Below are 21,626 nucleotides of genomic sequence, written 5' to 3'. Positions count from 1 at the left end.
TCATGGTGGAAAGCCTCTGTTGTGTAAACAGAAATGTTGTCTAAGTCACTTGGGACAGTACGTCTGCTGGAGTCGGATTGGGATTGGCTGGAAAAGAATTGTTAAGGATGCCCTTCTTGGAGGACGCGCCCTCCAAGGAAATGGCTTTGTCTCTGTGCCCCCTTCTTCTGAGCAACTAGTTTTACCAGGATCTGGCAGGGACAAAAATCATTCTTCTTTCCTCCTGCCTGTTCAGGAAGCTGTGGGAACAGCCATGGTTAGATCCTAGAGAGGAAGGAGAGGGGAGCACAAGTCACGCTGTCCTGATTCCTCAGTATTGAGCTACCAGGCTCCTGGCTGTGCTCTTTAGTCAACCTTTGTGAATCCGAAGGCAGGCTCAGTTTGGATCTCAGCTTCGGTGAGAGGCCATCCTCTGCTTCAGAGGACAAGGGTGCACGGACAGCTGCGCGGCTTTGCATGGGGGTTATCTTCTAGGTAGCCCTGAGGCTGCAAGCCTAAGCGTGGGGTAGGTATGCCACCGCTTGAAGCCGTTAAATCGGGAGAGATGCTATTTGAAAAGTACACTCTAGTCCAGCCAGAAAGCATGTACGTGCTGTAGGAATTAGGAGAGGAAGTGCTATGGCCTGCAGTACAGACAGGGTCAAATACGACTATTGTAACATTCTGTCATCCAAATTTGTGTACTGCAGTTCACAAGTCTACCAAGGTAGCTGGTATTGGTGTGTCCCAGATCAGAGCAACACTTGGAGCTTTGTATGTTCATTAGCTGGGAAAAAAAAATGGAAGTTTGGTTGGGCTCGAAATGAAACGGTTTCCCATTTCAGAAAACAAGATCACTGAGTCTGACTTTCCATTTTGTCATTTCTGCTTATTGACCTATTTTTGTTTTGTTTTCTTTCCTTGCTGAGTCCAAAACCTTCTCTGAGCCTCGTAAAATGGAAGTGACAAAAGAAAAATGAAAATGTGTGAGAAGGAAATCCCTGAGCTTTACTTAGGGTTAAAGGAAGAAATGGAGAGGATGGCACCCCCATTCTTCATATTGAAATGCTTGGTTTTGACAGGGGAAAAAAAGTGAAGCTTCAAAGAGGATCCCAAATACAGTGTGAGAGTTTCTCTGGTTCAAAGGACAGCTTTCTTTTTTTTTTTTTTTTTCCCCTTCCAAAACTGTAAATGAAAAATATGGGCTGATGTTTTCATGAGGAAAAATATGAAGTGGTTTTCTTTTTGTTTATTTGTTTTAGTACAGTAAGAGTGACTGAGAAGTGCTCTCAAGCCAGCTTTGGTTTGTCAGGTGCAGCTGCTAGGGCGCTGAACATAGTGGGATCTCTAGGAAATACTTCTGGCTCCAAAACTCAAGTGTTTCTGAGATGCAAGATGAGACCATGCACATGCTTTCTAAAGAGAAGATTTTTTTTCAACTTTAGGATAGAAGTCCAGGAAAGAATTGCATTCACAGTATGGGTGGCCAAGTGTTTCGGCCTAAGGTGGAGTGTTGGAGATCTTGAGGCTTCACAAGGAAATATTTCAATATCCTCTCTAGATTCAGGCTACCACCCTCACTGAAACCTGAAACAGGAAGAGAGGAGAAAGATATCTTGTACCCAGCACCTCAGGCATAGCTAGTTCTCTGTCTTGCTCAGCACGTATGAGGATGCCTCGGGAGCTTGAGTCCCAGCTTCCTCCTTTTCTGCTTCAACCTGTGGGAACATGTTGCTCTGTATTATTTTTTGAGGATGAAGGGGCTGACCATCAGAGAAATTTCTTTGGGCTGTTGGGTCTCTGAGCTTATAGGCAAAGTTATTTATTTAAAGTAATAAGGGAAGAATTATTTTGGATCATCTTTCTTTTCCAAGGGTTGGTCTGACGAGGTTTTGGGGTGGAGAGGGTCAAATAAATTACAAGGTAAGAGGCTCAAAACGGGTAAGGTCTCTTTTTGTCATGGAGCTCATCTAAGCTGTGAAATCTTTGCCCTAGGATGTTGTTGCTGAAATTTACATAGGCTCCAAGATGATAGGACAAATTCATGGAGTGCCTGGTAAAGATACAGACACCCCTTCAGGTTTGGGAAATCCCTGAATCACAACTGGCTGGAAGCCGAGGGAGTATCCTGGGGTCTGTCATAATATCTTTCCCTTCTCCTTCTGTTCTTCCAAAGGTGCTTGCTGTTTGTCTGTATCTTGGGGAGTGTTGGGCAATGTGGGCCGCTGCTCTAACGCGGTGCAGCCAGTCTCGTTTGTCATTAGGGGGGAAGTCGTTCCTTTCAGAAACTAGGAGTGCAGAGGTGCTGGAAGAAACGGGGGCCTGGGCCCAAGTCTGGTGTTTCTTGTGTGCTTTTGCATTTAGTGAAACAGAAGTGCAAAAAAATATATTCACAATGATGCTTCTGCATGACTCACTAATCAGTTGAGGCTCCAAGAGTGCTTGAAAAGTGCTTAAAAACAGTCTGCATCTGTCCCTGGGCTTGCAGGTGATCTGCATATTTGGATGAGTTGGTCACGAAACCTCCGTCTCTCAGTGCGGTAGATCGTGCCCAGAGAGAGACCTGCTCTCTAAAAATATCCTGGAAGCAAACAAGAAAGAAAAATCTGCTGAGGTCTGAGTGCGATTCTGACCTTTAGGTTGCCATCTAATACTCAGTCCAAATTCTGGACCGTTTGCTTAAGACAGATTCTGAGATCTCACTCAGGCGATGACTCCAGTGCTGTCCTGACCAAGGCAACAAACACCGGATCTCGCGCGCTGGGTTTAATGGCAGTTTGCATGGCTGACACAAATACATATTCATGTACACCTGCCAGAAAAATGGTGTGGTTGACTCGGGTATATTAAATGAGTTTTCCCTGCTGACTAATTGGAGAACCTTTAGATACTGATAGGGAGTTTCTTTAAGGGAATACTTGTTCCTGTGCTTATGGGTAGGCATGATTCCCCTCACTTTGCTTTGGGAGAATGTTAATTAATTAATCTTTAATCTGCTGTTTCTGGAAATTTCGGGGATCAAAGCTACTTGTCAACCTGCTGTGGATTTCCAAACTGGATTTTGGATTTTCTTCCGCTGATCAGAGGGCAACTTATGCAAATTCTCACACGTAACATGGTTGTGGGGAACAGATGGGGAGGGGAGGAGAAGGGGAATCTGATCACCTCTCTTGTGGCAGTAGGCAGTTCGGCTGGTGGTAACAAAGCCTCTGGAACAAAGGGTGCTCTGTGCTCTGCATCTGGTAGGCAGATAGCCAAAAATGGGCTAGCATTAATGGTCATTCAGACCTTTGGTGGTTCATCTGATATTTGCCAGGTGCCCATGGTGCAGCGTGAGAGCAGGCAGCAACACCTGGGCAGGCTGACCCACTCACCTGTGGCACGGAGCGGGCTCTGTCTCTCCATTTTGTCTTGTTCCCATTGAGAACAGTTCTGCAGAATGGGGTAAGAAGGGTCAAAAACCTGGTGCTGTGTGGGCGCAGCATGCTCACCCCATGGCACTGGGCTCTGGGCCGGTGCTTTCTTCTCCCCAAGATTAGCCTGCCCTGTCAGAGCAGACAGCAGAACCTCCGGGGTGGCTAATGCCCTCCCTTTGACAGGATGGCCGAGCGGTTTCTAGATCATTTGGTTTATGTTTCCCATGTGGAAGCTGTCTCACTGGCTATTATTCTTCAGCCTGGTGTTTTGTTTTTTTTTCCCCTACAAATATGTTGCCATGGTTCCTTCTAGGACCAGCCAAGCAGTCTTTAGTTGCTGTTCAGGTGGAAGACACCTGTCTCTGCAAAGCCTTTGCCTGAATATTTACAACTTTCTCCAAGATCTGCCTGTGTGGAAGTGCATCCAATGTTTCTCATCAAACTTGTGTTGGAAATATTTATTTATTTAAAATCTGCAAGAGGCTGTCATTGGCTTCCTCTTTTGTAGAGAGACCTATGACTGTCCCAGGAAGACTGAAAGGTGGTAGGGTGGGACTAAGCTACTGAAAAAAGTCAGGCCTTTTGGCTGAGCCCAGGTGGATTGTACTGCATTTTGTTTTGGTATGAAATGTCTCCTGTCTGGGCACCTCAATGTTTTGGCTAGGCTGAGGGCTGCTTTGGTGGAGAGTCTGTTTGTGAACCTGTCACTTTTCCTCCCCGTTACCCCTACCTCGCTGATATCAGGTGCTGGTTCCAGAAGGGCCTCTCAGGAGGGTGCTGCCCGCCTGCAGCAGGGGCAACTCCATGGAGGATGGGAAGGAGTTCCTCCTCAGGGGGGATTTTTTCCCCCCACTTCCTGAATGTGTAACTTCCACTGAGCCGAAGCCTTTCTTTCTTCCACTCCCATTTGGTTTCCAAAGCTAGAGAGAGCCTCTGGAGACAGAATGGAGAGGTGTTAGCTTGGGTTTAAGGCTCGGGGATGTGGTACCAACTCCCTCACTGCCAGAAACCTGTCAGAAAGTGATCTCTTATGGTAGGGTTCCTTGGGAAGGACACATCGAAAGAGCAAGAGGTACAGCTCCTGTCACCCCTCTCTTCTTGACGGTTCTGACCCTCATGGCCAAGCACAGGGAGAAGCAGCATCTCTCCGAATTAACAAACCTTGAACTCGTAACCTCAGTGCTGGATAACTGCTGCCTGGACCAGCAAGCTAAATAGTTCCCTGGGAGAGAGCCTTGACCACTAAGCTAAACAGTTCTCTAGTAAAGTGATCTGCTTCTTTGACTGTGTTTAAAGAGTTGAAACAAATATTTATTTAAGGGGAGGGGGGGAGTGGGAGAAAGACAATTCACCCAGCGAGAAAGCCTTTGTTCAAGTCCAGTTATGATCACAGATTACTTCCACACCCTGTTAAAATGAACTTCGGGGTGCTGCTGAGCCTGAGTGCTGTTTGCCGTGCACTTCTCCCACCTGCGTTTCTGGCTGGTTTTAGCCGAGGTGTCTCTGCCACCCTTCAGGGGCCGGCTGGAGGTGCGGGGCCGAGATATGTGTGAACCACAGAGAGTCCTTCATCCACCCTTCATCCTCACCACTCCTCCGCCTGCACCCCCCACCACAAACACCCCACTCGGGCCCCCCATGGTCAGGGGCTGAGGCGAGATGGCGGCGTCTCGGTCGGTGCAGAAGGGAGGCGAAGCCCGTTGCTTTTTCACCTTTTCCTTCGGGAGAGACCCGCCGGGCCCTCTCTCCCTCCTCCGCCCCGAGCCCCCCCAGGCTGAGGAGAGCGGGCGCCGCGGGGTGGCTTTGTGCGGGCCCCGCCGCTCGCTCTAATCCGGGCGGCAGCTGCCAATGGCGGCCGCGTTGCCGCGGAGACGGCTCCCGTTGGCGGCCGCCTTTGTTGGGGCCCACCGCGGCCCCCGGCGGGCGGCCATTGTGGCGGCGAGGCCGCCGGGAGAACCCCGCCGTGACGGGCCCGACGCAGTGGGGGTCTCCCGGCAGCCTCGCCGCCACAATGGCCGCCCACCGGGGCGCTTGCCCCCTCAGCACCGCCTTCCCCACCCGGTGAGCGCCGGCTCTCTTTGTCCTCGGCTCCCGAGCGGAGGTGCTGGGGCTCGGCCTCCTCTCTGACCCGGAGGGCTGCGAGGCCTGAGCTGCCTCCGTGGGGCCAAGGGGAGGCCGCTGAGCTCGGCTTTGCCTCAGGGAGCTGAGCCAAGCAATGCTGGTCTGAGACCACCAAACGCATCTCACCTGTTGCCTTGGGCAGGGTGAGAAGGGGTGGTCGTGCGTAGGCTTTTCTGGCAATAAAAAGCACCGGTTGTAGCTCTGCATAAAGTTTGGGCCCTAGAGTTGGGTGGGGTAAGACTACTTCACATACATAGTATTCACATTTACATATATACACTACACGTACATATATATTTGTCCATTTCAGTTTAGCTCATGACAGGAGACAGCTTTCAACAGGGCACGTGTTATCATAAATAGGTTTTCACAACACAAGCACGTTTCAGGGTGCTGAGCAGACACCTGATTTCAAAGCACTGGCAGAAACTTGATAAAAGGACCAGGCCGAGGCAGGCTGCGGCTCTCCTCTCAGTGTGCAAAGCGTGGTTTGGGATGAAGCTGCTGCCCTTTTCCCCCCTCCAAGTGCTGGAGCACTGCGGGAGCGCAGCGGCCGCTGCCCGGGCTGGTGCCTTGAGCTGGGTTTGTGCTTGTACAGGTGGGGCTCTGCCACTTGCAGCTGCTCCTTCTTGCTGGGCTCTGCAGAGGCTGCTGGGGCTGATCAGATGCGGGAGGTCAGCCGTGTGCCCAGCCTTTCTGTGAGCTGGGCAGGGGAATGGATCTAGCTTAAAAAATGCATAAAAACAGCCAGTAAAAACTTAAGCCACATCAGGTTTCCCCTCCATCACAGTCATGAAGAGAAGTAGTGTAGGGGCAGGAGCAAGGGGCAGTAGGGAACAGCAGTGCAGGGAGGTGTTTTCAGCCCCCAGCTCTACGTCTGCGCGTTGGGAAGCTGCTGAGGCATCGCTTCAGATCTGTGCGAAGCCGTACGTGTCCTGTGGCTCCGGCTGGGTTGTTTGTGCATTTCGCAGGTGGTGGTGACTTTGCAGAGGGAGGCAGAGCCGGGACAGGAAGAGCGCGAGATGAGCGGGAGCCAGGTTGTCTGTTGTCACCTCACTCTTGTAGGGCGGACGTGTCGGACAAACCCAAGGGCATCGGCGATGACGTCTATCTGCTCACGATGGCACTGGAAACGTTAGCAATGGCTCCTTCTCTCCTCGGGGCACCGAGGTGGAGCCGGGTGCCCTGTTTTGTTTGTGGGGAGCTGAAGTTAAGAGCAGTGCCCATGTCAGTGGGCTGTCCCCTCCTGCAGACGCTTGCTGGGGAATAGGCGAGCAGTAACCCTGCCGTGGAGTTTGGGTGCTCGCTGCTCGGGGAGCAGCCGCCTCGCACGCAGGAGCACGGCCGGGCAGCTGCTGGCCGAAGACTGCCGCCGCCTCCCCCGAGCACTTGCATGTCCAGTTTCATAATCGGATTAAGGCAGTGGTATTAGAGAGGAGGGATGGGTCAGTGGGACAGGTTTACACTGGGGCTTACACGGAGGGGATTGAAGTGTATTTTTTAACCCTGCTCCGCCTGACCTGCAGCGTGGTGCAGATGTGTCTCTGCAAGGAAACGCCCAGTGGGAAGATGGGGGGGGAAGTGGCACCAGGCGATGAGAATGCACTGGGCGATGTGATGCACTGGGCGATGCACTGGGTGATGTGCTGGGCGATGCACTGGCCTCGCCATGGAGGAGAGCAGCCCCTGGCCAGCTGGGGGATGGGAGCTGGCTGCCCCTCCCCCCGGGGAGGCAGCCCTCGCTCAGGCCTTGCAGTAAATTTGCTCTAATTACAGCCTCCAGCAGTGGGAAACCTCACTTAGAGGAAAGGCTCCTCCAGGGTGGGGGCGGGGGCCGCTTCCCAGCTTTCCCAGGCGGGCTCTGTTGTCTGAGGCCTCCGCTTCCCCCGTCGCTGGGAGGCCCCTTATTCCTCTCCCTTCTCCAGCTTTGCTTCTCTCCCCCCCTTTAATTCTCCTCTCCTTTGAGGCTGGGATTTGGGAACAATGCCTTCCCTGCTCTTTGCCCCCCGGCTGGAGCCGCAGGCAAACAATTGGGGTTGCTGGCTGCAGCGTGGGGAGGGGGGAGCCGTCAGGGACCGGGGCCGGGCGAGGGGCTCAGCCCGGCAGCACCTGCCCCAGGCTGAGGGGCTTCGGTTTTGGCAAGGGGCGCGGTGGCCCACGCGGTGGGGATGAGCCTGGTGCGTGCACCCTGTGTCCTTCTTGGGGATGGGAGGTCTTGTCTTGATTCCTGCTGGTTTGGGGAGGCCGGGTTTGCGCAAATATGTCGGCGATGCTTGCGGCAACAACAGTAATCTGATGGGAGCCCTTCTCTTCGCAGGTGGACGACGCGATGCTGATGTTTGACAAGACAACCAACCGACACCGAGGTGAGAGCGGTCTCCTGGCTGTAGGAGCGGGAAGCAGGGAGGGTCCCCCTTCTGCCCTGAGCAGGGAGGGGTTAGTATCCCAGCAGCAGGGCACGCGGCTCGCAGCTGCTCTTTATCTTGCCTCCAGTCGCCCCATCCTTCTGCATCTGCATCCTTTACCAGCGTCCCTTGCAGCACAGAGAGCTTTTGTCCAGTGCGTTTCCTGTGCTGTAAACTCGCTGAGTTGCAGATATGTGAGAGGAGGCGGCCCCCTCCCCTTCCCGCGTACCTCCGTGGCTCCAGCCCGCAGTGTGTGTCTTACCTTGTCCTGTGTAATCTGAGCCCCGGGAGCGCTGACAGAGCCTGAGGAGTGCCTGCTTCTCACCCCTTCCTCGGCTTGGAGCCCACTTGTGCTCCCAGGTCACCTTTTTCTTACACGAGCCCTGCCAGAGTCTGGTTACAGGATGGGAACAAGGCTGTAATGTTTGTGAGCTCCAGACCCAGCCCACCCATGGGTGTCCTTGCCTCCTGCTCTCCGAGTGTATCTGCAGACTGCCTGCCTCAGTGCATGGCACGGCTTGACACCGGTATTGCACCAACTCAGATTTATTGGCAACAGATTAACCTACAAACTTGGCTTCAGCATCTTCCAAATCGGGGCCAGTAGCAGCCCGGTGCTGGGCCACTGTCTGTGAGCTGTCTGAAGCACCTCCAAGCACCTCTGCCCCCACATCAGGAAGGGGACACTTCCTTCTGCTCTTGCTACACTGCGTGCCCTTCAGTTCTTTTTGCTTTTTTTCGAAAGCCATTAGATCTGTTCTGTTTGCCTGCTTTGGGATGTTGTTCCAGCTTCATCTTAAAAGGGAAGAAACGGTCCAACCCCTATTCCTCTATGGGTACCCTTCAGTCACTAGTTAATAAGAGAGTTGTTGGGTATTTAAAGAGGGAGCAGGGAGAGCTGCCTGCCACTGTCAGCAGCGTGGGGCGCAGCAGGCCTGGCAGAGGTCTCAGGACTGCTTTTGGCATCAGGGTTTTGCTTTCGGATTCCTGAGCCCCTCCACACGTGGGTGTTGAGATGAATGGTGTATAACTACCTGGGCACGGGCAGACGGGAAGGGTTTGTGGAGAGAGACTTCTCTTGTAGTACGGAGAAAAAGTGGATCCCTGTCTGTTCCTGAAAGTTATTTTAAAGCCCCGTGAAACCGGCCATTCTGGAAAGTGGAAAGCTCTGCTTAATCCCTGCGTGGTTGTGATGCTAGCTTGAAGAGATCCTTTAACCTGCCTCAGTTTTTCAGAAACAGCTGTAGTCAGCTGAATTTAGTCTGCCCACCCTAGCTGGTGTTCGCCAAAACTGTCAGCAAAGGGTTTGGTGGGAGAAAGGAGGTGCGAGCGTGGGCCAGGGACGTGCTGTGTCTTACCCCCAGGACTAAACTTTGGTGAAGCTTTGCAGATCGCTTTGCTTGTGCGTTATCTGTGCAGCTCTGTCTCGTTCCCTGTAACCGTGTTGCTGGTACTTGCCCGCTTATGCAAGGTTTTATGACCAGTGGCTGAAGAGGAAATGAGCAGGGTGTTACTGCTGGTGTGGTGCCTCCAGCAAGGATGGGATGTCCTGGCAAGCAGCTGTTCGTTTCTCTACCAACTCTCTTTGTGTGAGCATCTGCTGGGATCCTCCCCAGCATTATCAGCCATGTGTTTTGCCTTGCAAATAGCAAAATTAAAAAACAAAACAAAACAAAAACACTTGGTCTCGAGAACAGTTGGGTTGAGAGCAGAGGGTGGGAGGTACAGAAAGAGAAGGAAAGGGCAGTCCGTAAGGGATGGTCTCGTTTTCTTCTGCACAAAGGCAGGAGTTGCTGGAGAGGGAAGATGAGGCACAGCCGTTTTCAAAGGCTGATTGTACTGTCCTTGAAGCTTGTGGCTCCTTCTCTTCTCCTGCCAATAAGAGAATGTAGGTGATGGGTGCAAACTGTGCAGAGCTCTCGCCTGACCACGGAGCTTCGCTTTTTCTTCAGGGTTTGGCTTTGTCACATTTGAAAGTGAAGACATTGTGGAAAAAGTATGTGAAATCCACTTCCATGAGATCAACAACAAAATGGTGAGTGTCTGGGGCAGAGGTACCTGATGGAGAGCAGGGCAGTGGCGCAGGGGCAGCGTGTGAGGCACTTTCTTTGCAGCGGGGGAAATTGAGTGTTCTCCCCCAAAATCACAGCAGCCAAGCTGGGAAAGAAACACGCGGCGTGAGGTGAATCAGCACGATGCTGGCATTTCAGGAAGATCTGTCGTAACTGTACCTGGAACTGTGCAGTGCCTGGAGGTTTTGAAGTTACAGGGAAACCTCACGGTGGCCTGGGAGGGGACAGAGTATTACCTTTATTCAGAAATGAGGAAAATGAGGCTTTGAGGTCCTGGTGCAGGGCCAGGCAGAACATGGAGGACAGAAGAAGAGCAGTGTTTGAGCTCCTCTTTGCCCGTTGTGGCTGCAGAGCGAGGGGAGGCTGGCAGCATGCAGGACAGGGGGAAGGACAGCGGGACGGGCTGGTGGCACTGGTGGTGGTGGCCGGGGAGAGTTGTCCTGGTGGGCAACCTGGCTGGGCCCCAGCCCGGGCGCTGTGCGCTCTGCGCTGGTCGCAGCCAGGTCTGACCTTGACTTTCTTGCGGCAGGTGGAGTGCAAAAAAGCCCAGCCGAAGGAGGTGATGTCCCCGACGGGCTCAGCGCGAGGGCGGTCCCGAGTGATGCCTTACGGGATGGATGCCTTCATGCTCGGGATCGGCATGCTGGGTAAGCCCCGGGACAAATCTCGTCCCCAGCGTCCGGTCGTGCCCGGCAGCAGCTCAGAGGTTTTATTGCGAGGAGCCCAGCGGCGGGCAGGGCGGCCAAGGGCAGCTCTCCCTGGTGCCGGGCTGGGGACACTCGGGGAGCGCCGGGACCTGTTCGCGATCACGACTTGCCCTCTGGTGGCACCTGGAAAAACTGCAAACTTGTCGCTGCTGTCCTGTGACAGCCGGAGGAGCTGCCTGGAGGGAGCCAAGTGCTGGGAAGCTCTGACCCTCTGCAGCTCAGTGCACCTGCAGTGTGGTGGCGTATAAACGGTAATTCCTAATGGCTCTTGTGGAACAGGGCATAGCTACAGAGCTGAGCCAAATGTGGAATAATCCATGCCCAAACATTTTCCTCCTGTGCTTCTACAGGCTTTCTGATGGATTAGTTCCTAGAAGAGCCCCAAAGTTTCCACTTGAAATAGTCGCCCTTATAGATGTTCTTACTGCTGCTTGAAGACTAGAAAAATGCCCTTAACATTTCAGTTAAGCTTTATCTCACTTTGTTCCCTCCCTCCCAGGGACAGCAAGTATCTGGTGTTACAAGGAAAATGGTACCCGTATTGTGGGACTGTCTCGTAAGGAGCGCTCAGTGACAAGCCAGCTGGGTTTCGTGCCCCTCAGTGATTCTGAGGTGGATACATTCACATACAAGATTTTAGTAGCCTCCACTTCCAGGTGTACAAAAGCCTCGTGCCTGGATCGGAGACACGAGCATGAACCTTCCAGCATGGCCGCTGTTCCCAGCTCTCCTCCTTCTCCCTGCTCTTGCCAGCCTTGAGCCGAACCAGGAGCACTCTGTTTGCTCAGGATCATCGCTGGTGCTGCTGGACAGGCTGTACTCAGCCTGGCTTTCCTTGCTAAGCCTGCCGAGTAACAGACAGTCACTGAACAAAACCCCCAAAAGGGCATTTTTTTCCCCAATGTTTTCAGTGGACTTATTGAAGGAAAACAAACCTTCAGCCTGTGGTTTGGGCTTTTGCCTTGTCTAAAGTAGCAAGGCTCGAGCTGAGTCATTGCAGAATCCACGTATTCATTTCTTGGGAGATCTCAAATCAAATATTCATTTCTGAGTCAACGTCCTGTGTTCTCACAGGCCTGTGCTGTAGAGGTGGGCAGCTTGCTGGGAATGGCAGGCATTGTCCCCCTGCCCGGCTCCAGGAAGAAGTGCTCTGCCTGCATTTGCCAGCATCTCTGGTGCGAAAGTGACTCAGAGCTTTCAGCCTTTCAGATGCCACCACCTCCTTGGTCTGTCCCTAAGTCCAGCTGACGTGTCAGAAAGCCTTAGTCTGCGGAGCCGTGAGCTTCCGAGAAGGAAACCTTCGTGTCCTTACATGTTGGGAGCGAGGGAAAAAGTGAACGGGCCTGTTAAAGCACCGACTCACTTGCATCCTGTTCTCTGCCTCAGCAGTTGCCTGGGTTTTCTGCTGTCGGTTGTGTTTGTTCTTTCTAAGGCTAATGGTCACGCTGCTCGTGAGCAGCCGGGCACCGAGGAGAGGGACCCCGTGGGGCTGCAGTAACAGAGCCCTTTTCTATTCCCCAGGTTATCCAGGCTTCCAGGCTGCCACCTACGCGAGTCGAAGTTACACTGGCATCGCACCCGGCTACACTTACCAGTTCCCTGGTGAGTGCTCCCCGCTCCTTTTTTCGGCCTACCTTCAGGTGACGGGAGTCCTTGGCATGATCCGTGACCCAGGCTCTGCCCCTTTTACCCTTTTTCCCCCCCTTTTGGTCTCTCTTTAAATTGGAGACGGATGTGGAAGGGGGAGGGGAGAAGCCCTGGAATAGGTGGGAGCAGCCTGTCCTTCATTAGGATTATCCTCACACCCCGGTGACAGGAAAAGCCCTAGGCTGCTCTGCTGCCCTTTATGTTAGCCTCCTCCGTAGGGCTGCTGCTCTTACCCAGGAGGGCCCCCGCAGCTCTGCCTGTCTCGCTGCCTTTGTGTGTGTCTGTCTCTCTTTACCAGAGTTGCCACCGCTCTGAAAGTAGCAGGGGAGTTTGAATTGTAGCTTGCCGTGGGCTGGGGAACCCCTCGGCACCCAAAACACAGGCGCCTGCGTGCTGCGGTTGCCTTGTGAGCCGTGCCTGGACCACTCGCAGCTCCTGCAGAACCCCTGCTGGGCTGCGGGCTGCCCGTCCCTCCTGTTTGGGGGGGTTTCAAGCTCCCAGCCCCGCCGTGCGCTCAGGACACGGCTGCTGCCATCAATGGCTGGAGCCTGCTGTGCCGCAGCTGCCAGAGCTGCCCGGGGCCTCTTCTCCCTCCCCTTCCCTGTCAGCCCGGGGAACGAGGCAGAGCACGCTCAGAGAAAAAAGACCGCCTCGCTGTTTTCTAGAGACGTGGCAACTCTGAGCATCCCCTCCTTACCTCCCCCCTCAGTCTCACGGCTCTTACACGAAGCCTTGGCGGCAGGGGCTGGGAGTGGGAAGTCGGCTCTTCCCCCCGGCAGGCCCGGGCTGGCTGTGGCTGGCAGTTGCTGTTGCCTCCTGGCTGCCTGGAAGCTCTCTGCGAATGCCGTTTGTGGCTCTCGGTCACCGTGGCTTCGAGTGCCTGGCTGTAAAACCTGGGCCGGGCTGCAGGTGAAGCTTGTGCTTGCCCTCCCTTGCCAGATTTATGCTAAGGACAAACGGATCCTTTCAGTGTCTGGGGCGGGAGCCCAGCACCTTTCAGCACCAGTTACAAATTAGTTTAAAGAAGGCACTGGCCCGGTCGCAGCCTGCTCCCACAGTGGCCCTGGCTGCCGTCTGTCTGCGGGGTCTCCCTCGGGGTGGTTGATGAGTTCCTAAGCTGTCTTGCATTTCGTTTTTAGAGTTCCGTGTAGAGCGGACCCCTCTCCCGAGTGCCCCCGTCCTCCCTGAGCTCACAGGTCAGTCCCGCTCATTTCCTAAACTCACAAGCTGGGAAAAGGGGGCTTTGGGCTGTTCCGGTGGTGTTGCTGCTCCACAGCCTGATGCAGTTAGACTGGAAGTGTTCCTTATTCCCTCCGTGCAAGCTCCATCCACAGCTGGGGCTGGAAAGGTGGAGAGGGAAGCAGAGCCCTGTGCGTTGCCTTTGAGAAGGGCAGTGCAGGTCACAGCAAGTGAAGGCGTGTAATTCCGAAATGGCATTTCCTGCTGCTGGCCTCTTTTTTAGCTCCTCGCCCTGGGCTGGGTCTAAGTCAGATATGGAAAACTCCAGAGAGCAGGGTGACTTCTCAAAGGTCCACGAATGACCTTAACCTGAGCTGCTGCAGGGACAAGTTCTGGAGTGCTGGGAGGAGGGAGAGGGTGTGGGGCACTCCTGGTCGCTAATCCTACATCCCTGTGCAGGAGGCGTAGGGTCCCTCAGTTCCTGTAGGGTACTGTGGAATGAAACGAGGGCAGAGGGCTGTTCTCCAGGGCTAGTCCTGGCTCAGAGTGTAAATACCCCCTGGATCCTCAGCCCCTGCATCGTGTGCAGTGCCTTCTCTAGGCGATGCTCCTTCTGTCGACTCTCCCTCCCACGGCCATGTTTCCCCCAGCTCTGTCGTGTCCATGGTATCTGCTGTAGAAGAGCAGCTTTGTGTAGCACCCCGCTCCCCGTGTGCCATCTCATGTCCATGGTGGTCCTCCTCTCCAGCGCTTCCTTGCCCCCACCTGTTTCAGGGTGTGAATCTCTGCAATGGGGGTGTGGAAAGGCTTCTTGAGAAGCTCCCCCCAAACTATCGGTACAAACAGGGCTGAAAGGGTGGCGCCAAACCATGTCGGTCCTCAGGGAGTCTCTGCTCCGCAGGATGCTGAGGTTGGCAGCCACCAATGAACAAACTGCCCTGAGGGAGGTAGGAAGAGATTAAATCCCAGCTCCCTCTTAACAATATCCCTCCCTGCCATCAGGGATGCAACTGCATAAGCATCTGACCCCGTCTCTAAGCCTTTTGGTTGCCAAACAAAGGAGATTTGGGTTCAGTGTGTATTTGCATGTGTGATTTTTCCAGGGAAACCTACAAAATTCGTAGAGGAACATTGGTGACTTGACAAAAAAAGTACTCTTCCCTCCGAGGTCCACCCCGGGCTGCACCATGCCTCTCCTCGTGGAGGTGAATGGCCTGGGGCCCGCTGTCACCGGCGGCTGGGGTGCCCCAGGGCCCTGCACAACAACAAGTTCTTAATGCTGCCTGCCTGGCTGGGTGCCACGCCAGCTTCCAGTCCTGAGTGTCTCGCTGAAGTACCAGCTGGGGATCGTGGCATTCTTCCCTCCCCGTTACGCTTACCTACTGCTAAGCAGTCGCTGCACAGCCTCTTGGCGAGGCCGAGAGGTTCCCATGTATAGGCTGGAGCCGGTCCCGCGAAGTGCGGGGCCCCCTCGGTTCCTACAAAGGCCCCGCGAGCTGCGCAGTGCTGGAGGGCCCTTGTGCCTCAAGTGGCTGAGCGCCTGTAAATGGGCTTGGCAAGTGGAGCTGAGCTGAGGGGATGGCACAAGCGGGGCTGATTGCTCCAGCGTGCCGAGAGAGAACGTGCAGGTGCTTTGTCATCACAACGCCAACCTGGTTTCTCCGTAGACAGCCCGCAAAAGCGAGAAGGGATTTTCCTGGAAAAAAGAATTGGAGTCTTTGAGAAGGCCTGGCCCCTGTTCTCATTAAAACCGTATTCATTCATCTGTTCTAGGGCCTTGAAGCAACGGTGGGGCAGAAGGGCGGCTGCCAGCAGCGTTTCCTCCCCAGAACGGTGTCTTTGGGGGTGATGCGGAGCTGCAACTTGCTCGCCTTGGCCCAGGGCCTGCAATGAGAGGCAAACCCAGATATAAGCCCTCTGTGACGTTTGCTTGAAACAGGCTGGTGCCTGCTACTAAATATTCCCTTATAAGCTAGTCTGGATTTCAGCCTTAACGTGATTGATTTGTTCTGACCTCTTTTTATGGTGCTCTAAACAGAAGCACAGTGAATTTCACATTCAAGCATGAAATGCTGACCCAGTCATTTTAAGGGCAAAGAGAAACAGGCTGGCTGGATGCCTCCTGCCCCGAGGGCTGGTTGCCTATGGCAGTCGAGTTGGGAGTTAAAACTGCTACGTATAAATTAAGACTTACTGTTTTAATTAAGCCATTTTTAGTTCCTGCTCCCTAGGTATATGTTTCCTGCTCTTCTACAAGGAGCAGCAAGGGGCTGAGCAGTTCAGGTGTGAAAGTGGGGAGGATGGCGTGTCTTGAGCAGAGAAATGGGTAGAAAGAGGCTGTTAAAATAATAGTGTCAAAACAGAGGGGAGGGGCTGAGCCTCAGATCACTGAGCTGCTGGGTTTCTCCACGTTTATAGCCAAAATTTGTGTCTCTAATAGCTTTGGATTTAACTATCTTTCCGGTTCAGCTTTTCCACATCCCTCAGCTGCTCCGGGATGTGGGGTTAGCAGAGCATGGCTCGTGTCCCCCTGGGACATTCGCCGTGCAAAGGGTACTGGGAGAGGCAGGGCTGGGCGCTCCCCTGCTCTCCTCCTTGGATGTCCTGCGCGCTGCACGAGGCCGATACACCTGTGTGGCCCTGGAATTTCGCAGCGGGGAAATGAAGGCTCCCGTTGAGGAATTCCCCGTGTAGCCACCAAGCCCCTGAGGTGCCTGTCCCTTCCTTTGCAGCGATCCCCCTCACTGCGTATGGACCAATGGCGGCAGCAGCGGCTGCGGCAGCCGTGGTGCGAGGGACAGGTAACTGCCACCTTCCTCCCCGGGGCGGCACACGGGCTGCGGGAGGGGGGTGGGACGGGCCTGCGTTTTTGGGATCTTCACTCTGTAGTTTTGCTGCCTCCCCTAGGTTCCACCCCGAGTCGCACCGGCGGATTTCTGGGCACCACCAGCCCTGGGCCGATGGCAGAGCTTTACGGAGCCGCCAACCAGGACTCAGGGGTCAGCAGTTACATCAGCGCTGCCAGCCCAGCCCCGAGCACCGGCTTCGGCCACAGCCTAGGGGTGAGTGTTCCCTGGCGGGCTCTGCGCAGGGGGAGGATGATGGCAGGGGCAGGGGAAGGGGCCGCATCTCCACGCGGTGATGGAGGCGAGCAGGGGGAGCAGACTGCTTTCTGGTCGGGAAATGCCACCTGCCGTGCCACCGCTGAGCCCCACGCTGCCTGCCGCTGGTGCAGGATGCAGCAGCTCGCTGGGAGCCTGCCTCCCTGGGCTCCACTGGTTCTCCCCAGCCACGACTCAAGGTCCTGATCTCCAGACCTTCCCCTTACCTGGCCCAGATGTTCCAAAAGCTCATCTTGGCCCCGACGCAGTGTCCAGTGGGTTGCTGAGCTCCTTAGTCCTAGCACCTGCAACTGGAACTGCTCTCCCAGCATCTGAACCACGACTGAATATGTTTTGGTAGTAATTTTCTTCACTTCTCTTTTGTTTGCTTAACAGGGGGTTTTAACTCTTTCCTCGCAGGGTCCCTTGATTGCAACAGCTTTTACCAATGGGTATCACTGAAGCTGGGGACCACGGAGGCAGGAGGTAAGAGAGCTTCAAACAGGGACGGGTAGTTAGAGAGGTGAAATTCTGAGCTTGGGCTCCCAGCAGGAGCTGTGGAGGCTGCTGGGAGGCTCGCTGGCTTGACTCAGCCCATGCAGGGAGTCCTGTGGCCAGCCCAGGGCTCTGTTCCACACCAGGGGCTTGACAGGTTGGCTTCCTGCTTCCTGCTCCTCGGGCTGGGAGTGTTGTGGAGGGATCGCTTCGTGTCTGGGTGCAGAGGGGGAGGAGATGAGAGCACTGACAGGAAGAGGGAAGGTCTGCAGGCTCGGCCAGAATCATGACCCCGTGGTGATCCTGAGACAAGCCTGGCTCACCTGTGTGGCTGGGGGAGCCTCCTCTGTGCGGCTGGTTGTTCTCACTGCTGCTGAGACCACCTCTCTGCGGAGCACGGCTTTCCTCTCCTGTCTGGGAGAAGAAGGGCAGAGGGGAATCTGGGTGTGATCAGTTCTGTTTCTGGTCCTCAGCTGGGCCTGGGAGGGAGCTGGTGGATGGTCGCTGGTTTGCAAACACGGCTGAAGTTTCTTGGCCTAAAAAGAAAAAAATAAACTTTTTAAAAAGGAGGGAACAGCTGGCAGGGAAGGGTGTCCGGACAAGGCCCCCGGAGCCTGGCAGGGCGCTGAGCTGAGTGCTGGAGCAGTGGCTGGACCCTGCCTGGCTGCAGCCTCCCCGGAGCCAGGAGCTCCGCAGGTCGGGGCAGGCCGGCTGCACGGCGTGTGGAGCCTTGTTTGCGAGGCCTGCACGTGCCGTTGAAGAGGGAAGCAGCTCTGCTGTGCCCCGTTGCTGTGCCAGCGAGGTGCAGGGCAAGCCCGTGTCGGGGCAGGTTGAGTATTCCTGCCAGGTAACCCTGGGAGAAAGCCCCGAGAGGAAGGCTGTTGGTTGTTCTAGATCCTGTCCCTTCCTCCCCCTGCTGTGTCCCGCAGATTCCCCAGTGACCTAACCGAGGACAGCGGCTGGAGGATCTGGTGAGCCTCGGGGGATGAGCCACGGTTACCTTTTTCTCGAGTCAAACTGCACACCGCCGGCCGGCTGCCAGGCTCCTGCCGCCCTGCCCTGATCTCTCCCTTTGACCAGACCACACTGGACTGAACCCGAGGAGATCATCTCGCTTTCTTACTAACCACCGACGGTTTACGCTTCCCCCTTCCCTGCCCCCAGCCCACCGGTTCTTCTTTTATTTATTTTATTAGCTGTTAGTTTTATTTTTTTATTTTATTTTTTTATCTTTTTTGGGGCTCCCCCTTCTTTTTGTTGTTTGCTCTTTCCCGAGCTAGTAGACATATTTTATGAATTGGCTTTGTGATTGTGTTAGGTAGTTTTTATTGAGGAGTATTTTTATTTGGCTTTGAAACTGTTTTGAATATTTTCAACTCTGTTGTTGTTGTCGTCAGTGTTTTTAAAGCACGGTATGTAACAAGAATGCAGTTCTGAAGGAAAGAAAGAGACAGAGAGAGCAAAGGCTGAGAGGAACTGATGTATTTCTATTTTTTTTAAAGAAACTGTTTTTAATTGTTTCTGTTTTGTAAATGTGAGGCTTTGAAAAGTGTGAAACTCCAAGGATCCGAAAACGTTGGACATCGCTATGGAACAAAACAAATGTATATTTTGCTAAGTGAAAAACACTATCTTACAGCTGAAAGATTTTTTTTTTGTTTTCCTAGGTTTAGTTTTACGTGGGATTTTCTTTTTCCTTCTGTATAATATGTAAATATCGCGAGCTGAACCTGGCTGCCACGTGCAGCCTGGCTCCGAGGAGCAGCTCCAGGTCCTGGACTTGGTGCCACAGTGTGAGCAATACTCTCCAGCAGAATCCTGACAGGACTCCGTTCTTTTTTTGTACACCTTTTACTGTAAGATTTTAAGACCTCTGATGAGATGAAAGGGGGGGTGGGGGCGGGGGTGAAACGTACCGGCCATCGGCTGTTTTGCTGAGCGGGTTAAAGCTGCTTCCAATCGCTCGATGTACAGACTCCATCACTGGGCTCTGCAGTGCCAGCGTCTGGTTTGGCTTTAGGTAAAGGGCTTTGCCGCCACTGTTTGTCTTGGTTACTTTGAAAGGAATCCACTCTCCAAACACTTATCGCTTGCGTCAAGATTTCCTGGGAAAGGGATCCTCCTCCGGAGGCGAGGGTATCGGAAAGGGGAGGCAGCCAGGGCCGGGGGGAGATGTGGGTGGTCGTTCTCTGAAGGGCAGGGTGCTGGGTTGGGGAGGCGTTAACGGGGAGAAAAGCATTAGGGTGGTGATTTGGGGGCGGGTTAAGGGCTTCTCAGGGATTATATGAATTATAGAATCGCAGCTTCCCATTTGCTTTACTCTGTGTTCTGAAGACTGTGGGAATTTGTCCGTTGTCCCGTGCGGAGGTGGTCTGGTCCCTTCTCCAGAACCTGCCGGGGCTTCCCCTGGCACCAGGCCCCTGCTGAGGAGCGCCGTGCCAGGGGAAGCCTCCCGCAGGAGCATACGGGGTAGGTTTGGGTCTGGATTTCAGTGAACCAAAGACCTTGTTAAGGGGGGTGATTAAGCCTTTTATTAAGATGCAGCCAAACTCTTTTCCCAGGGAAATAACAGCTTCATCTTAAGTTTTAAAAATCATTCCCTCTCTTCCCCCAAACTGAGCCCTTGTAAGGGAGAGGGGCTTTGAGGAAAGGACCGGGAGGGCCGCCGTGCCCACAGGGCTCTTCTCTTCCATCCCTCCCCTCCCCGTGTGCCGGAGCTTGTCCTGACCTGGGCGATATGTTTGGAGAGTTCTGTTTAGGTAAGAGGGTACTTAACAGATCAGTACTGAAAACACAAAGCAATAATTTTTGTTACTGAGACAAGAGTCTGTATGTCTGTTTTTTTAAATATTTCCTAAGTAAAGAAGAGCTGCATTTTATTGGGTTTATTTTTATTCTATATACTTCAAATTTGGGTCTGCGGACAGCGCTTTCCTCCCTCTTGGTATACGCGCTGAACTGCTTCCGTGCCCCCTCCAGACATCCCAGGCCAGCCGTGCTGCTGCTGGGCTGCGATTCACTCTCTGGCCAGTGCTGCCACTGCCTGGAGGCTGGGGCTCCGGTTTCAGGGTGGGCATTTTTTAAAAAAAAAAAATAAAGCTGTGTTTTTAAGCCAGTAAGTTATTACACTCCAATGTTTGTTCTCTCCACACCTGTAACCCTTTTTCCAGATTTCAGTTTTAAATTCCTAATAAATTATTTGAAAACTGTCCTCTCTCGTTATTGGGGCGTGGGAGACTTTCCAATGGAGGAGAGTGCAGGTGAACTCGGAGCTGGCAGGAGGCGCATCCTGCCATTAGGATAAAAGCCCCAGGGCTCTGACTGTGTGTTCTGCTCCCGGCCTTTGGCAGCGGCCCAGTTTATAATGTGAGGTGGATCCGGGTTTAGCAGAGATTGTGCCTCTTTACATTACAGAGGGTTTGTACAGATATTTATAGGCTCGAGAAGGGAGGAGACACTGGGGTGCTTAGAAGGTTGGCTCAGATATTCTTTGGATTCATTGACTATGGTGAACCAAGGAGGCTAGATCTAAGAAAATAAAATGAAGAGATAGGAAGAAAATTCCTTAGTAGATAACACTACAAGAGAACAGTAAATTCCAGCAGTGTAACAGACCTGTTCTAGCAGGTCTTAATCATAGAGAATTCTCAGAAATAATATAAGGCTCAAGCCTGTGAATTTAGGAATGAGTTGTAAATTGAGGTGTCCTCAAAATCATACTGAGCACCAGCAGCTTTGTATATTGTACAGGTTGGGGAAGCCAAAAATAGCTTTGGTGGAAAAATCCGTACCCTTCTGGGAGTTTTCTCATAACGCACTCTTGTGCTGCTCACATGCTCACTTTCCCACTCTGGGTGGTCCTTTTGTTGAAATCAGACTATGAAATCCAAAATATGACAGCGTTTTAGTGACTTAAAAGGCCAGTGTAATAGAGGTTTTCTTGGCAACATCAATAATAAAGGAGAGTGAGAAATGGGGAGGAAGGAACTACAGAAGGAACCTAAGGTTCATTGGTAAAAGAAAAGAGAAATAAAACATTAAAAAAGGAAAGGTAGCCAAAGGAGAATGAGAATATCACTTAAATGGATATTGAAGGGAAAGTCAGCAGATTGATCTGTGGGTAAAAGATTAAATCCTTTTTTCTACATAAATGGGGGCACCGACTTTTTTTACATCAGTCTTTAATGTTTGTTTGATGTTCTCACTATTAGGACACAGGAATCTTGAGTCTATAACCCGGCACCTGCTTGGCCTTAGCTAACCTGTGAGAGGGGAATCTTGGGGCATCAGAGAGCTTGTGAGCAATCAAAAAAGTCGAAATGGTTCTGGTCGCTCAGCAGCAAACCTAGCTTTAGCTAGATGCCCTATGGTTGTGTCAGCACCCTGGGTGCTGTGGGCACCCTGATGTAGTTTCAGCCACTCTGAAGGGGAAGATGTCCTCACCATCGCCTACAGAAACGTGCATTTGATCCTACTGAAGGGTGCTGAACCCTACGCTTCCTGA

General features: G+C 53.2%; 1 protein-coding gene across 2 annotated transcripts in view; it reads left to right on the top strand.

Annotated features, from left to right (window-relative positions):
• MSI1 (musashi RNA binding protein 1) overlaps nt 1-20,343 on the top strand; it is a 30,103-nt gene extending 9,760 nt beyond the window's left edge. The window contains exons 7-15 of one of the 2 annotated variants that reach the window (XM_035556699.2): nt 7,834-7,882; nt 9,874-9,956; nt 10,523-10,640; nt 12,222-12,302; nt 13,487-13,543; nt 16,259-16,327; nt 16,434-16,588; nt 17,024-17,113; nt 18,052-20,343. In XM_035556699.2, coding sequence (XP_035412592.1) covers nt 7,834-7,882; nt 9,874-9,956; nt 10,523-10,640; nt 12,222-12,302; nt 13,487-13,543; nt 16,259-16,327; nt 16,434-16,588; nt 17,024-17,089 — 678 coding nt within the window. In that variant the 3' untranslated portion in view covers nt 17,090-17,113; nt 18,052-20,343. The remainder of the gene's footprint in view (nt 1-7,833; nt 7,883-9,873; nt 9,957-10,522; nt 10,641-12,221; nt 12,303-13,486; nt 13,544-16,258; nt 16,328-16,433; nt 16,589-17,023; nt 17,114-18,051) is intronic. The other variant, XM_035556700.2, reaches the window with a different exon arrangement.
• The last annotated feature ends 1,283 nt before the right edge of the window (nt 20,344-21,626 follow it).

The sequence above is a fragment of the Cygnus atratus genome, chromosome 17 (genome assembly GCF_013377495.2).
Source record: "Cygnus atratus isolate AKBS03 ecotype Queensland, Australia chromosome 17, CAtr_DNAZoo_HiC_assembly, whole genome shotgun sequence".
Lineage (NCBI taxonomy): Eukaryota > Metazoa > Chordata > Aves > Anseriformes > Anatidae > Cygnus > Cygnus atratus.
This window is presented reverse-complemented; position numbering and strand designations above follow the sequence as displayed.